This window comes from Penicillium lagena (assembly GCF_028827675.1).
Source record: "Penicillium lagena strain IBT 129212 chromosome Unknown utg000001l_segment0_segment0, whole genome shotgun sequence".
Taxonomy (NCBI): Eukaryota; Fungi; Ascomycota; class Eurotiomycetes; order Eurotiales; family Aspergillaceae; genus Penicillium; species Penicillium lagena.
This window is the reverse complement of record NW_026623222.1, coordinates 3,917,465-3,933,561: the sequence shown is the minus strand read 5'-3', so window position 1 is coordinate 3,933,561 and position 16,097 is coordinate 3,917,465. Positions and strand designations below refer to the sequence as shown.

The 16,097-nt window shown below is 52.8% G+C and overlaps 9 protein-coding genes across 9 annotated transcripts; 5 read left to right on the top strand and 4 right to left on the bottom strand.

Annotated features, from left to right (window-relative positions):
- Nucleotides 1-531: 531 nt before the first annotated feature.
- N7510_001728 (oxidative DNA demethylase) lies at nt 532-2,608 on the bottom strand (the record flags this gene model as incomplete). Its single annotated transcript, XM_056973655.1, has 2 exons — nt 532-2,395; nt 2,445-2,608. 2 exons carry the CDS (start codon nt 2,606-2,608, stop codon nt 532-534), a joined length of 2,028 nt encoding a protein of 675 aa, XP_056838772.1.
- A 424-nt stretch (nt 2,609-3,032) lies between these two features.
- N7510_001727 (uncharacterized protein) lies at nt 3,033-3,836 on the top strand (the record flags this gene model as incomplete). Its single annotated transcript, XM_056973654.1, has 1 exon — nt 3,033-3,836. One exon carries the CDS (start codon nt 3,033-3,035, stop codon nt 3,834-3,836), a length of 804 nt encoding a protein of 267 aa, XP_056838771.1.
- Nucleotides 3,837-4,328: 492 nt separating this feature from the next.
- Nucleotides 4,329-4,976, bottom strand: N7510_001726 (Bromodomain associated domain protein; the record flags this gene model as incomplete). The annotated part of the gene is made up of 1 exon (XM_056973653.1): nt 4,329-4,976. The coding sequence occupies one exon, from the start codon at nt 4,974-4,976 to the stop codon at nt 4,329-4,331; it is 648 nt and encodes a 215-aa protein (XP_056838770.1).
- Nucleotides 4,977-5,249: 273 nt separating this feature from the next.
- N7510_001725 (transcription initiation factor TFIID subunit 7 family protein) lies at nt 5,250-6,650 on the top strand (the record flags this gene model as incomplete). The annotated part of the gene is made up of 1 exon (XM_056973652.1): nt 5,250-6,650. One exon carries the CDS (start codon nt 5,250-5,252, stop codon nt 6,648-6,650), a length of 1,401 nt encoding a protein of 466 aa, XP_056838769.1.
- Nucleotides 6,651-6,708: 58 nt separating this feature from the next.
- On the bottom strand, nt 6,709-7,326 carry N7510_001724 (uncharacterized protein; the record flags this gene model as incomplete). Its single annotated transcript, XM_056973651.1, has 1 exon — nt 6,709-7,326. One exon carries the CDS (start codon nt 7,324-7,326, stop codon nt 6,709-6,711), a length of 618 nt encoding a protein of 205 aa, XP_056838768.1.
- Nucleotides 7,327-7,636: 310 nt separating this feature from the next.
- Nucleotides 7,637-9,323, bottom strand: N7510_001723 (sugar porter family MFS transporter; the record flags this gene model as incomplete). The annotated part of the gene is made up of 3 exons (XM_056973650.1): nt 7,637-8,767; nt 8,818-9,197; nt 9,245-9,323. 3 exons carry the CDS (start codon nt 9,321-9,323, stop codon nt 7,637-7,639), a joined length of 1,590 nt encoding a protein of 529 aa, XP_056838767.1.
- Nucleotides 9,324-9,783: 460 nt separating this feature from the next.
- On the top strand, nt 9,784-11,111 carry N7510_001722 (uncharacterized protein; the record flags this gene model as incomplete). The annotated part of the gene is made up of 4 exons (XM_056973649.1): nt 9,784-9,959; nt 10,022-10,131; nt 10,200-10,311; nt 10,364-11,111. 4 exons carry the CDS (start codon nt 9,784-9,786, stop codon nt 11,109-11,111), a joined length of 1,146 nt encoding a protein of 381 aa, XP_056838766.1.
- Nucleotides 11,112-12,738: 1,627 nt separating this feature from the next.
- N7510_001721 (fungal specific transcription factor domain-containing protein) lies at nt 12,739-13,749 on the top strand (the record flags this gene model as incomplete). Its single annotated transcript, XM_056973648.1, has 3 exons — nt 12,739-12,764; nt 12,820-13,009; nt 13,240-13,749. The coding sequence occupies 3 exons, from the start codon at nt 12,739-12,741 to the stop codon at nt 13,747-13,749; spliced, it is 726 nt and encodes a 241-aa protein (XP_056838765.1).
- Nucleotides 13,750-14,461: 712 nt separating this feature from the next.
- Nucleotides 14,462-16,092, top strand: N7510_001720 (uncharacterized protein; the record flags this gene model as incomplete). The annotated part of the gene is made up of 2 exons (XM_056973647.1): nt 14,462-14,584; nt 14,638-16,092. 2 exons carry the CDS (start codon nt 14,462-14,464, stop codon nt 16,090-16,092), a joined length of 1,578 nt encoding a protein of 525 aa, XP_056838764.1.
- Between the last annotated feature and the right edge of the window lie 5 nt (nt 16,093-16,097).

Below are 16,097 nucleotides of genomic sequence, written 5' to 3'. Positions count from 1 at the left end.
ACAATGTGCTCGGGAACATGTCTGGAATTCCGCGGGGGAGAAACATGCCGCATGTCCGCCCATTGCGAAGATCGGCCTGGTATTGGCTGGGTCGCGGGTCTTCAAAGGGTGCCTGGCTGACTAGGGAATTAGAGTGAGACTGGTTTCAGAGTGTCTTGCATGGCATCCACTGCTAGTTATTGTATTATTGTTTAGGTGGATATATCTTGTTGTGGTGCGGAAGACAACAAGAATCTGGCTAGGACGGAAAACCATATCTGTTGTGTCTTGGGGGCTACATTCTGGAGGTTACGAGTGAAGGGTCTATATTTAGGCCACTCTGTCTATGAGGTATTGTACAAGACTTTTAGTATGTTGAATGAGACTTTTGATATAGTGACATCCAAGTGCTTCAAGTATCAGGGTATTCTCTTTTTAACAGTCATGTGAAGTAGTAAAAACTGAGAGCTTTATAATTTTTGGGGAACATATATAGACAGATTCAGGCTCATACACTAGAACTCATCAGATGGTGGACGGAGCAATATCCGTCTACGCATCGTCATCATCACTCTCATCTTCGAAGTCCTCGCCTTCATCATCATCCTCCTCCTCCTCCTCATCGCCATCGCCATCCTCATCCTCATCGTCATCATCCTCAAACTCAACATCAATCTCTCCAGTAATATCCCACCGATCTCCTTGAGCAGCCGCACTCACGTATTTGACAAACCGAAGCGTGCCGCGATCCCGCAGAACAATGCTCAATCGATTCCACCCGGCCTGCGTGCTGAAGAGGATACCATCATCCTCGTCCGCATCTGCCGACCGGTAGATTGCCGGATCAGCCTTGGACTTCTTGGCCTTCGGCTTGAGAACTTGGTCTGCGTTCTCGGCATCCTCTTCTTCCGGCTCATCTTCCTCATCGTCGTCGCCAGCCATGTAAATCTCGTAGCCGCCGATGGCGGGATCCTCGGTAGAAGAAGACTCGCCGTTGGCTTTCTTGGAGGCTGCCTTTGCAGAAGAGGAGGTTCCAGATTCGCCGTTCTCTCTCTTCTCTCCATCCGCTTCTTCCTCGTCTTGCTTCTCCCAGCCCGGGGCCGGCGCCAGGCAGAGCGTGAACTCCAGCCGTGGTGCTTCGCCGTCATACCCACTGGCGAGCGTGTAGTCCGCGCCCCGCCGGAAGCGGCGGGCAAGCATGTTGTGGCTCGTAAGATGATCCACGCCCGTGATGAGCGCTAGCCACTTGCGAAAGGCTTGGGATGGGAACACAACGTTCAACAACTCCTGGATTGGGTTGTCTTTCTTCTCGGCTGATGGCTGCTGGTAGAGGTACCGGTGCTTGTGTGGCGGCCGAGCGACGGTCCATCCAGTCTGCGCGTGGATCTCATCCGACGATCCAGGAAGAGTTTTTTGCTCCTGATCCTCGATGTACGCACGCATGCGCGCGGCGTATTTCTCAGACAGAAAATGCTCCAGACTGAGCGAGGATTCGTTGGAGAACGCATCTGACATTTCCTCAGCGATGTCTGGGGTCAGATATGACGGCGCAATGTACTGCAGCAGGAAGTTTAGGTCGAATTCGGTGAATTCACTGCCCTCTGCATGCTCCTCCACCTTGTCCTTGCCTTTGCCCTCCACCTCCGGCTCCTCCCAGGAAACGGGCCGGGCCTGCGGCAGGTCGTAGATATCGCCGCGGCCCTGGAGCTGGGCGAGACTGCTTCGCTCGGCGAGCTTCTCCTCCAAGCCTTCTTCGTATCCATCCTCACCTTCTTGAGGGATGTGGAACCACCCACTGATTGCCATGCGCACTCGTTTCTTGGTCTTGTCATCGCCTTCGCGGGTGTGATAGACTTCCTCGACATCATGGAAACTCTCACCGGGCTGGACGGTGAAAAAGCTGAGCTGGTTGAAGGCAGGCGGGATCGACAGACTGAAGTCCGGGCTGGGGATCTTCACATCCTCGCCCTTGGCATCCTTCTCGGTTTTGGTCGGGTACAGGCGCAGCGCACCGCCCCATTCGGCTTGCCAGGGCGTGTCCGGGTCCGTCAAATACAAAATGTAGCTGAGACGCCGACTGCCAATCACGTCATCATGGCACAGGAGATGGCATCCCTCGGTGTAGACGTTGATAGCCATGTCGGTCTTGCGACCACTCAGCGGGCCGGACCTGGTCACTGAAGACAGGTACTCACGGAACCGTCCCGAGTACATGGCGTCGCGGAGCTTCAAGAGCGACGGCAGGCGTGACAGCGAGGCGTCGTCGAGGCCATCCAGGTTTGCCAGGTCGCCCGATTGGAAAATCTTGTAGATGTCGGTCTCCTTCTCGGTGAAGGACAGGTGCTCTTGGATCTCCTCACGGACGGAGCGCAGGAGTGTGGGTTCGATCAGAGGACACATCACACCGTGGAGATACCTAGGAATTGTAAGTGCTGGGCTAGGGTTATCAAGGCATGCACACATACGGGGAGGACGTGGTATATGCGTCCGTGTACTTCTTCTGCTCGGCCGCGTCGAACAGACCATCCCGGAAGCGCGAGGCGGCTTCCTCGCTGGACAATGCCCGCTTCTTGGAATCAGGCAAGGCATTGCCGTCGAGAGAGCCTCTTTGATCTGTCTTGCGCTTCATGTTTGCGGTGGTGAAAGACTTGGTTATCGGCGATGGGCTGATCCATAAAAATTGCCAGGCGGTGAGAGAAGCATAGTGCGGTGAGAGAAACAGATATGGACGACAGACACAAAACTCCCAGCTCTTGACTTTTCTCCTATTCGATTCTTGGTGATATTTTGGTGTATTCTGTGCTTCCTTATTTTCTCCCTTCTATCAAACAATAACAATCCCCATTCACCCCTCATACTTACGTACTGCATCTTCACCTACTCTTATCTCCGCGCGGCCAGGGCCAGACCCGACACCGCTTTCGTCATCGCTGGAACGCGATCTGGTTCCTCCATCTTCTCTCTCTTTCTCATTAAGACACCCACTCGCAAGCCCGTCGCCAGATCATCTCCCTCCGATCTGCGACTGGATTCTTGCAGCGCCATTTATCGCGATGCAGCCGGAGGGTCTAAATATACAAACCTCTATAACCCAGGATGACCGACCAGGGACACCGCCGCGACCACCCTATTCCCCGGTGACGCCGGTTTTCGCGCCCCTCGCCCCCGTCACCAACGGCGAACCATCGATCATACCGCCGTCCTCACCCTCGCCCACTACTCGCCCTCTATTATATACTGGATACCCTCCCCAACCACCGCCACCACCGCGCGACCCCCCGGTCTTCAAGCCGGAGCCGCCACCCGTTCCTATCTCCGAGAGCGAGAACCCAGATGCCATCGCGCTGCGCTCGGCCCTTTCGATCCTGCAACTCCAGAAACAGCAGAGTCTGCGCGATATCCAGACGCTAGATCGCTTGAAAGATGCTGCCGCTGCGGACCCGGCGGGGTTCGCGCGCGAGCTGGCTGCCGGGCGCCTGAAGACTGAAGATCGGGGCGCGGTGGTCCAGTTTTCGGAGGAAGATGACGAAGAGGAGAAGGAGGGGCATGCAGAAGGGACACAGGGGCCTGAATATACCCAGGGTTCGAAACTATCCGCCGATGAATCTAAGTTCGGCCGTATCCCACCGCCGCAGAACGTCGTGCGCATGCCTCCCATCAACTGGGCCAAATACCAGGTCGTCGGAGAATCGCTGGATCGCATGCATAATGAGCAGCTGCATCGTCCGAATCCCGGAGAGCCCCGGCGTGGAGAGGCCGCTCCCGAGCATGTCTTGGCCTCGCCGTATCGTCCGCTGGTGGATAAGCTTGAGACGCCTGCACGATCCAGTCGACTGAGCAAAGGGAAGAAGCTTTAAAGGAAGGGCAAAAGGGGATATCCCCTGCATAGATACGATTTTTACGACGTTATGCTTTATGTACTTTATCATTACTTTATCTTATTCTTAGAAATAACTGCTTGGCACCGGTCACTATGCCGTGCCTTCTGCCATGACCAGATGCATGTCATTTCTCCCATTCGGATTCGGATCTCCCAGTTGCCCGCACCTAGTACATAGTGAACCTCACGCAACTCGTGCTCAAGGTTTGACCTCCGGGGATCACCCGGTGAGCGGCGGCTTTCTCGTGGTCTGACATGTTCTCGGTGTCCCACACTGTCGATATTGCGCGCGCATCGGCTGCACGGTTTATCTCTGCTGTAGAGCGAGCTTTTGATTTCAGTTTTCTTGCCAAGTAGCGTGATGCTTATGGGATCGAGGTGTTTGATCGGGGTGCCATGTGCGATACTGAGATGATCGTAGTTTCGGGGGATTTGTTGATCGTTCGTAAGTCAAATCCTGCACAGCTCTTCACACATCCAAGCCATCCTCATCTGATAGATTGCTGGGAGCACTGCTGATACCCGAAGAGTAATTGTCCATCAAATTTGGGCTGCGTGCCTTCATCTGTGCGCTCCACTCCCGAATACTGGGCGCACCACCCTCGATGATAACAGGATGCTCCTCAGCACTCTTGCCCAGCACAGTCCCCGCATACCGAGACTCTTCACCAGTTTTGCTGTGCTTCTTCTTCAGCGCCGTCAAAAAGTCCTCCTTCGCGATCGCGTCCGGGTCGACCATGTCGCCTTCACTAGGGACGAAACCCGCGATGCGTCGAATCTCGCGGTGCGTTGGGCCCGTGATCCAGTTCAAGAGCGATTCTAGCCCGCGCATGTCTTCCTCGCCGGCCCAGCTTTCTTCCCACTCGCGCAGTTGCGGTCGTAGTGCGCCCGCATCTTGCAAGGCTTGGTAGATGTCTTCGAGGACTGGGGATGGGTCTTGTGGGTGGGCGTTGGCTGCATGTGAAGCGGTTGACGAAGCGAGAATCATCATGTATCGTGCTGTCAGATCAGACAGTGTCTCCAGGACGGAGGGTCGCGTTGAATGGAAGCCCTGGGCACGGAGGATCTGGATGATGGGCGGACGGAGGAGCGCATTATGGAGGTTGGGACCGGACATGACGGGAAGAAAGAGCTGGAAGACGAGTTCTCGAGTCGACGATAAGAATAAAGAGAGCGGCAGAGAGAGAGGTGGTTGGTAGGTGGTGCAAGGAGGAAGGTGAAGGTGAATGCGTAGATGAATGAATAATAATGCAAAGGCGGCGGAGCTCTAACTAATCGGCCCGACTTTCTGCTCCTTCCTTCCACCGCATACTACACCTACCCAGTTACCCCCGTCACTCGCTTCATCGCTGAAAGAATAGATACACGCCTCCTTTCTTTCTTCGGCATCATGTCTGATGCTCCTCGGCCAGCCCTCAAGCTCAAGCTGGGCAAGAAAAAGGCCCCGGAGCCCTCCCCAGCACCAGCTGAGCCTTCGCCTGCGCCCTCTGAGACTCCCCAGCGAAAGCTCACCCTGAAAATCGCACGCAAACCCCAACCAGAGCCCGAAGAACCGAAGCCCAAAAAGAAAAAGCCATCGAAGAAGCGCGCAGCAGAAAATGCCGAGCAACCCCCACCCGCGCCTTCCGTGCAGGGGCCCAAACGACTGAAACTGAACCCGTCCAAGAAGCCCGGGCTGCAGTCCATTCGCATCAAGAACAAGGGGGTGGTCCCCAACCGACCCGTCGGTGTGGGTTACGATTCTGAGGCCTCTGATACCGAGATCGATCCGGCTATCGAAGAACAGTTTATTCTGCGCATGCTCCCTGGAGAGGACTGCGATTATCTACGACAAGCAATCAACGAAAGGAAGTTCGACAAGTCCGAGTTCGCGTTCAAGCCCCTCACCCGGGAAGGGCGGCGCGCCATTCTGAAGATACGGGACAAACAGTACGCCGCAGCGCTGGTGGACCTACCCAACATCATTGAGGGAATGAAGAGTTGGGATCGTCGAGGATGGTACAAGTCGGCGGACATTTGCCAGATGCTTTTGGTTCTGGGGACAGTTTCCAGCGATCAAGAAGCCTTGGAATTCCCCTTACCACCGGAAGTTGAGCGCTCAGACGAGATAACACTTCAGTATCCACATGGGTTGGCGCCACCCTTACGATGGGTGCGAAAGCGACGTTTTCGTGACCGTGTTAGCACGCGCACCATCCAACAGGCTGAGAACGCAGTGGAGGACCTGATTGCACAGGATGAGCATTCTATCTTTCCACCGCGGTTTGAACTGGTGGACAATACATCGCTCAACCGCGTCGAGGGGCTTGGGCAGGCCGAGTATGAGGAATACGACGACGAGCAAGATGCCGAGGGCGAGGAGGATATGATGGACGATCTCGAAGATGCTCTTGCCGCCGAAATGGAAGCTGCTCTGGCTGCTGGGGATGATGAGGGCGCCACAGTACCAGTTCCTGAGCACCTAGCAGGCACTCCATCCGTAAAGACGGCGGCCGAACCGCCAACAGATCAAGCCGAATCATCAGGAGACGAGAGCGACATGTCCGATGAGGGCGGCGACGAACCGGAAGACGACATGGATGATGACCAGCTCGAAGAGCAACGTGAAAACCAGCAGCAGCTCGAAGAGATCGCAGAGTTGGAGGCACTCATTCGGAATGAAACGGCTCAAGCTCAAAAGGTGCAGAACCATATCCTGCGGAACAAGATGGGCCGGCGCATCCAAGAGTTGAAGAAGGATTTGGAGTTGAAGAAAGTCTCGATCGGCATGTCAGGAGACGCTGATATTTAATAATCCATTACATTTGTCCACGATACATGAGACACTCGATTGGCGCATCTATCACGCTTCACCTACTACCTACCACCGGGTCCCCAGTGGCTTCCTTGACTGTGCCTTTTACATCCAGGCTCTCATCCTGCTTTAACTTGCGCTCCCTGACTGCCTCTCTTTCAGCGACTTCATGGTCCGGTGCTGGAGGACTGCGCCCGACCCTGTCTCCCAGCATCTTGTCATGTTGTTCCTGTTTCCGGCCCATATCGGCCGTGAGATCTCTTTCCCCTCCCTGTCCAGGGTGTCCAGGTCCTGCGGCGCTACCGACGGGGCCTGCGTGCGCCCCTGCCTGCGCACGTTGCATCCCCATTCCTTTCCGATGGACAGCATCTGCGATGTATCCCTCTGCTGGTTGCTGCTCCACGCCATACCCCAAATCGACATTGGGGGAGTTCTGTAACGAGCGCTGTTGTTGCTGGTGTTTGCCGTCGAGACGAGCACGCTCCTCGTCACTTGAGGGTTTCGAGTCTGCAGTGCGCCGAGTGATGGACCCCGGCGCGTCGCCATAATGGCGCACAGGCTCAGTCGGAGCTCGCTGTTCCTGTGGTGTCTGCGAAACCGGGTTGGAGGCTTGCGTATAGGTCGCTTGCTTCGGCGGCTGCCCCGGCTGATTGGATTGATTGCGGGTTTCCATTTTTGTCGAGGAAAATTGTGTAAAAGCGATGTGGATTTTATGAGCAGGTCGGAACTTCGGTTTTTAAACAGAGCTCGGGTTGTCATTGAATGTTGCAGCGATTCTGATGGCCGCATGACGTCAATCTCCTCCTCCAAACCTGGTTTGACTCGGTAGATACCCTTTACTATAGGCCATGACGAATCTAATTCTATAAGATTATTCTTCGGCTTTGCTGCCCTATTCATATGCTTGAATTTAAGAAAAAGGAGGCTGTAACGAAGCCACCACATGGACTGCCACAATCAACTCCGTGCATTCTCGGTCCTCATCATGGTAAGTGATTTGGCTCGACATTCTCCACACTCTCGACAGTTCCCTTGATTTCCGCGTTGCACATTTCGAGCTCATTCTGAAACTGAACTGTTTCTCCGAGCTTGATCTTGTGCTGAAGCTCTGCTGCACGTTTCACAGGCGAAGTCGTATCGTCCATGAAAACGACGTCCAGCAACTCTAGCGACAGACCCCCGGTTTCTGGGAACAGAAAATATACAACGGGAAAGAATGCAAGGTTAAAGCATGCAAAAACTGGGTTGTCAGTAAATTGACCGAAGGTCATTGTAAACGAGGGAGCCAACTCACTGATGTACATCTTCCATCCGATATTCGCCAACCCAATGGGAGTGACATAGATCATCAAGAAATTCATCGTCCACTGAACCCCTGTTGCAAGTCCCATTGCCTTGGTTCGGCACTCGAGCGGCACGATTTCAGCCGCGTAGCACCAGACGTTTCCTTGCCAACCCCATGTAAAGAACGCTTCGAACAAGAAGATCATGACCGCCGCCACAATTCCCGACGTATGCGTAGCGAGTTTAACCATGATAGCAAGGACAAGCATAGCGCAACCCATGGCAACTGAGAAAATAAGGAACAGGGGCCGTCTACCAACGCGTTCAATCAAAACCCACGTCAAGAAGCTTGCAAAAAGAAACCATATAGAAAGATAACCGGACATCAGCTGCGCTTCTTTTCTGGGCATGCCAATAGAAGACTGAAAAATGACAGTTTGGTAGTATGAGATCACTGCACTTCCTGAAAATGGCTGGAGAAATTGCACAAGGATAGATAGAAGCACGCGATGCCGTGAATGAACCCCGTCATTCTTGAACATGTCAAGCCATCCTTTTTGGATAGAGGCCTCAAGTATCACCGCTGCGCGAATCTCTTCTGCTTGCGCCGAAGTTTGTTCGTCGGTCGGGTCTGCTCCTTTGAGAGCAGCTAGTACTTCTACCGCTTTTTCGTCTTGGTCATGTAGGAAAAGCCAACGAGGAGACTCAGGCATCACCAATAGCAGGAGAGAGAGAATGATCGCTATAACTGCTTGCAATGCAAATGGGAATCTCCAGGAGAAGCTGCTGGCGTATGCACTAGTTCCATATTCAGACCAGTAAGCGATGAGCTGCGTCTCTAGTTAGTTTGGGCCGGTATTTGATTTATGCGAGTACTTGCCTGTCCCAGTAGCACAAACGATAGCGACGAGGCAACCAAGGCACCTCTCAAATTCGGCGGAGAGGTCTCTGCTTGCCACACTGGAACCATACTGGTAATGAATCCCATCCCGGCACCAGCCACAATGCGCCCCACGATCAACTGGGCCGATGAATAGCTGCTGGCTTGTATTGCCGCGCCGATACAGATCAGTAGAGCACCGCCCTGAATCACTTGACGTCTCCCAAATGGTTCGCCGAACAGGCTAACAACTAACGCTCCAATGATACACCCTAGTTCGAACATGGCTGTCACAGTTCCTGACATAGTAGAGTCCAGATGGAAAACCGCTTCAAAGGAGTCTGAGCCGAGAACGCTGCCCATTACCCCGTTGTCATAGCCTGGGCATTCATTAGCGTCATGTCCACGTTTGTTGCGCTTTACTCACCGAATAGAATGAAGCCCATGCCTGCAGAGCAGGCGATGCCCGCAAGGAGACGCTTTCCTTGCAATCCCAGAAACGGCATTGTGATTCACCAAGTACCGGTAGCGTCAACTTTATACGAAAGTTTGGATCGAAGAACCAGTACAGGCTCAATGAACCTTGCCCATTCCCCCCAGGCGAGGTAAGAGTGCAGAAATCGATTGCGGAGAGAGAAATGTGGAGTTGGCGATATGCACCCCGGATTACTGAAATTTATAGTCTGGGGGAAATTCGGACTGTATCTGCGCTTAAACGGAACGGAAACCCAACGGAAAACCAACGAGGGGGGCTAGGGACTACGGAGTACTATCATTCGGGGCAGGCCCTGGTGGAACCATGGCACGGGTATTACTTTTCCGTTCCGCCATAGTTTGACGGAAAAGCAATGAAAGGGGCACGCAGCTAATATTGGTACATAAAGTTCCATTCCCTAAGTAGTAAAAAAATTCGTGTAAAACATTTGCGTTATTTCTCCAGCGCAGGGCCCACCGCTAGGTACAGTCATGGCAAGAATAAAATCAATGGAATATTTCCGGGTTCCTCCCCGGTGGCTATTTGTCAAAGTCACTGATGAAGCTGGCAATGTTGGCTGGGGCGAAGCCTCATTGGAGGGTCACACAGAAGCTGTGGAAGGCTGCCTGGATTCATGGTTTGAGAAATTCAAGGGAACTGATGCTGAGTATGACCAATCTTTGTGGAGAGAACTGCCAGTGTCGGGTAACCATGCTGATTACAAACAAGTAAAATCGAACATATTTGGCAAAGTGGATGGCGCACAGGTTTCTACCGTGGAGGACCAGTTTTTATGAGTGCGCTTTCAGGGATTGACATAGCGTTGTGGGATTTGAAAGGTGAGTGTGAGATGCGGTCGAAGTTATTACACACATGGAAATGGATCCATTCCTGACGATCAGGACAGCTAGAAAGCTTGGTGTTCCTATCTATGAGCTCCTAGGTGGCAGATTGAGAGAAAAGATCAAGGTATACGCATGGATTGGAGGGGACCGCCCAGACCAAGTCAAGGAACAAGCGTATGTCAATTTATCGGATTTATACAACCAAAGCCCCTAACTGTCTTGATAGTCAAGCCCGGAAAGAACAAGGTTTTCAAGCTGTGAAAATGAACGGGACTGCCGATATTTGTTGGCTTGATTCCCCGTCAACTCTGGATGATGTTGCGTTGAGGTTACAGGCTGTCAAAGAGACTGGTATGGATGCTGCTATCGATTTTCATGGCCGTGTTCACAAACCGATGGCAAAGCAGCTTGCAACGCTTGTCCAGCCTTATCGACCATTCTTCATTGAAGAGCCACTTCTACCTGAGCATATAGGTGGCATAAAGGAGATCTCACAGCTCATAAGCTGTCCCATAGCATTGGGGGAGCGACTCTACAGTAGGTGGGATGTCCGGCCTTTTCTTGAAGCTGGATGCGTCGACGTACTGCAGCCGGACATTTGTCATGTCGGTGGCATTTCGGAACTCAGACGGGTTGCGGCAATGGCCGAGGTATATGATGTTGCCCTGGCTCCTCACTGCCCGCTTGGACCCATTGCATTAGCAGCATGCATACACATAGATACAGTGTCAGCCAACTTTGCGATTCAGGAGATGGGACTCGGAATGCATTATAACAACACTGGGCAGGATATTGGTACCTATGTGATGAATCCAGAGGTCTGGCAGGTCACAGAAGGCTACATCAGTGTTCTTTCAGGACCAGGGTTAGGTATTGAGATCAACGAGCCGCTGGTTCGAGAATTAAGTCAGGGCTGCAAGCCTTGGGAACCGCCCAGTTTCAGAGGGCCATGCGGGGAGATCCGTGAGTGGTAGTGAAACAAGGCTGGGCATACAATTATAGTCATAGCAGCTAGAAAAAGAGAGAAATAAGTAAATTCCGAACTGATCTATGCACCCCGGGTTGTAAAATTTAGCTTCAATTATATAAGCATACCCGGTCCATCAGTCCATCGGATGCTTACGCTCACTTCTCTCCCGAAATAATTGCAACATTGAGCCATTTCGTGTCGGAGGGCTGGCTTGCCCAACAAAAACTAGTTCATAGTTCATTTGCCGGATATTTCTGCATCACTCTTCTTATCCGTTGAATATGGACGCAGACATGATATCCGAGGCCGATAACACAGCCGCTCATCCGTCTCCCGTCCCGCACCCAACACCGAGAGATAACCGAGGTGCAAAGCGTGTACGCGTTACACGCGCGTGTGATAGATGTAAAAGGTGAGATAAGTGGTCTTGTCTCTATTCTGCCTTTCATACTCACTGTTTCCATATAGACGGAAGATCCGTTGTACTGGTTTGCAGCCATGTTGGCTTTGTGTTGAGAACAGTTCACAATGCACTTATGATGCGGCCTACACCCGGGGAAGAATCACCTCAGTAAAGTCCCGCAAAATCAGTACATCCTATTCCCCTCGACAGTTGTCATCCCCGAAAGTGTATTCGCCTACTGTTTCTAGGGCGCAACCCGCTTCTCGGTTGAAAGACGCATTCGCATCTCAGGACGCCAACCTAACACAATTGGCACCCGCCGAGTCTATCTCTCGAGTCTCTCCTGAACCAGTGCAGACTGACCTTGACGGCCACTATGTGGGGTCATCGTCTGGTGTTTCCTTTCTTCTGAGGATCCAAAAGCGATTGGACCAGTTCGTATCGCTCCCACAAGGTGCCTCAATCTTCACCTTCAGCGACGTCCCGTTGCAATCTCCTAGTTCCCTTCAAGGCGACGCGCCGTGTTTCGATCCGACTTTTTATTTAATGTTGTCGAGGGATAATACCCAACGCCTAGTGCAGCGGTACTTCGATTTTGCTGTGCCAGTCGACCGATTTGTCCATCAGCCGACTATAGAGGCCTGGCTTGAGGAATTTTATGATTCTGGTGGTGCAATGCATGGCAAGCCGAATTCACATGCGCGTCTCGCTCTTCTGTTCATGATTTTCGCACTAGCGCAGGCGCACATGGATCCGAACCCTACTGCTGCTGGAGCTGACATGAGGTAATGCCTCGTAGCCTGAATTATAATTGTCGCTAAACTTCCTTAGTACCCGTTGCTTTTTCGCGGCAAACCAACAACTCGAGAGGGAGCAAGGTCCATTGTGTCTAGCCAGTGTCCAGGCGAGGCTGTGCCAGTGTCTTTGGCTCCTCTCAGAGTCCCGAATCAATCATTGCTGGACTCTGTTTGGAACTGTTGCACGGCTAACCTATGCAATTGGCCTCCACCGCAAAAGGAACGCCGGCTATATCGACTACATAGAACTCGAGTGCCGGCGCAGGACTTTCTGGAGCGCCTACGCTCTTGACAACTATCTGAGCGCTGCACTCGGAAGGCCTCTCACGTTTCACGATGAAGATATCGACCAAGGGTTGCCTTCCTGCGCAGATGACCCTGAAATTTATGTCGATCATATCGTTGAAGATGACAGTCATGGGCAGTCAGTCATGCTGGGGCCTGTCGCATATGCTAAGTACGAGACTTTGAAGGGTATCAGCAACGGACTACGTAGGCTAACAGCCGTGCAGACTTTCTCGGATCTTAAGCACAATACTACGAAACGTCTATTCGATCAAGCCGTCACCCCAGAGTTCAAGACATGCTTTTGTGACTCAATATACTGAGCAGCTGAGGAGCTGGCGGGCCGGCGTCTCTGATTTTCTCGATCCGCCAGCGAGAGCGGCCCCCCTGATTCCCATCTTCCAGCGGCAGAAGAACGTTCTGAATCTTGCATATTGGCACACTATGATTCTCATGCACCGACCTTTTCTCTTACAAAAATTTACCCAATTGAAGAATTCGATCGAACCGAGTCAGAACGAAGGCTGGGGGTCTGAACTGCACATCGAACAAAGCATCCATGAATGCGTACAGGCAGCTACGAACATTATACAAATGGTGGATGAAATGGTTCAAACAAGACAACTTTTTCGCGCATTCTGGGTAAGTCAATTCCTTCTCCGTCACCATTGAAGGTTGCTGAGCCACCCGTGCAGTTTACCTCATACTTTGCTTTCTCCGCAGCGGTGATTCTCTACATTTATACCATCCAGAAGAGCAAAGATGCTAGGGAGACTTACTGGGGCTATTTAAATGCTGCTATCCGTTGTCAGCATCAGCTCTCAAGCTTGGCAGATGCCGAGTCTCTGGCTGCTCGGTACTGTTTGGTCCTAGAAGAATTGCGGATGGAAGCGTTGCGACAGACCGGGCAATATAGTGGCCCAGCCTCGCCGGCTGAAGGACCGGAGCTTTCCCTTTCCCTGGAGAGCGCAGACGCGTTTGCTGCGACCAGTGAGAGACCCATGGGTACCGGTCTTGGCCTTCCTGATGTCGGCGTGGACGAGGTTGGTGGTTTTGACGATGTCATGCCCATCGAATGCCTGCCCGAAATGACGAGCTGGGCCCAATTCGAAGAGCTAGTGAGTGCCCCGCGGGGGGAACTATACCCGCCTAGGTAATACATTTTTAAGGCCCCCCAACTATCCGCTGATATGGAGGCGGTCAAATCCTCTCTCTCGGACGTTGCTCTTGTCCGGGTCCCACCAGTCTGGGTACGCGTCGTACTTGCCAATTCCTAACGGTTGTTATGTGTTTTCAATCCTCCAGCTTTGTCACGTGTTTCTCCCTGAACCAACATATAGCCATCCGGAAATCTTCTTGATCTACAATTCCCCTGTAAATACATCTCCAACGGGTTTCTGAGACCATAAACCTGTTTGTATGTCATATTTTCAAGGATCTGAAGTAACTGACCTATAAAATCCGATTCAATAATCTCAAGATAGGCGGCAGAAATAATGGCAAAGTTTAATAGTTTCTCAAATCACTTTCCTCTGCAAAGCACCTCGCAGGTAAATGACTGATCTTGGACCTGAATCCGTGATTCATTGCATTTATATATATCTATATACATATGAGCACTATCATCTTATGCATGGACTGAATCGTATGCACACTTGAGCTACTGATCTGATGGCTTACTTTTTGCTCCCCCTCCCTAGCCATTTCCAATGCGTCAGCGCTAGTAATCCCATCGAAGAAGAGAAGATATCCGGATGCCTGCAGCCAGTTTCTCCTCTCTCGCACATTTAAACAGTCATATCTTCTACTCTTTCGGACTCAGCTCCGTACTATCACTTTTCAGTTATATCCAGCTCTCAAAGATTTATCATGAATAATCAAAGCAACCCCTTGAACGACGAATTCAACCAGCTGGTCCACGAACAGCTAAACCTATGGCATGTCCCTGGATTGTCTGTCGCCGTGGTGGATGGCGATCAGACTTGGGCAAAGGTGGGACTTATAACAAATACCAACGAAGACAATGAAGCTCATCGGATGATCAGGGCTACGGCATGGCAACCTTACCCTCTACACCCGTAAATCCCTCGACACTCTTCTACGCTGGAAGTACCACCAAGGCTTTTACGGCGGCTATTATGGCGATGCTGGTTGAGGATAACGACGCGTACCCGCAGGTGCAGTGGGAAACACCCATAAGCCAGCTGATCCGCGACGACTTCGTGCTGGCGAGCGAGGACGCCACGCAGAAAGTCACAGTGGAGGATGCGCTCTCGCATCGGACGGGGCTACCCTCCCATGATCTGGCCCTGGGCAGCACCTCTGACAGCGACAAAACCGCTGTGCGGGACATGGTCCGCCAGCTGCGCCATCTGCCGTTGACAGCGGAGCTACGAACCAAGTTCCAGTACAACAATGCCATGTACGTCGTTGCCGCGCATGTGATCGAGACGGTGACGGGCGAGCCGCTGGGCGATCTCCTGGCGCGGCGGATCTGGGGTCCTCTCGGGATGACGGATACGTATTTCAGTCTTGAGGAGGCTCGCGGGACCCACGACGAGAACCCGCTCGCCCATGGTTACGCCTACAACTATGCTGACGACGACGGGACGTACCGCACCGTCGAATGGATGCCTCTGGCTAGCGTCTCTGGAGCTGGGGCGGTGATCAGCTCGGCGAACGACCTCGCGAAATGGGCGCACGCCCTGCTAACAGGCTCGCCCGCGCTGTTCGCCTCACCAAACACGGTCCGCGAGCAGCTCTGGCGGCCGCGATCCCACCTACCGGTTGAACGATACGGGTCGGCTTTCACGGGGCCCGGCGCCTACACCCTGGGTTGGCAGACGGGCGTGTACCGCGGGGTAGAGTTCTTCGAGCACCAGGGCGGGATGAACGCCTTTGGCGCGGAACTGATACTCATACCGGAGCTGCAGTATGCGGTCGTCGCCCTGGCCAATACGGCGGGGACGTCCAACTGCGCAGAGCAGACGCTTGTCTTCCACCTGATCGACCAAAAGCTAGGCGTTAGACCTGATCAGCCACGATTTGACTGGGACGCCAAGAACCTCGCCGATATCGAAAAGGGCAAATGCGACGTCGCTACTGCGGTTTCTCGTTTCTTCCCGTCTCTCCCTTCTCCGCCTTTACCTACCACCTTACCTTTGTCACTATACGCAGGCGCCTACTTCCATCCAGGTTACGGCTCTATAACTCTCTTCCTCGATCATGTGAGACCGTCTTCCGAGTCTTCACTGTCCTCTGGGTCTTCAGTGATACTCCGCGCGAACCGTGACCAGACCACATTGCCCGAGATCCTGCGCTTCAAACACGCAAGCGGAGACTTCTTCATCGCCGAGTCAGAACAAGATGGCGACAACGGCGCGTTGTATCCATCTGTATATCCGGTTGAGTTTCGGATTGGTGCGGCAGACACAGTCATTGCGATGGGGATCGGATGGGAGACGGAGATGGAGGGGAAGATCTGGCTTGACAGGGTATAAAAAAA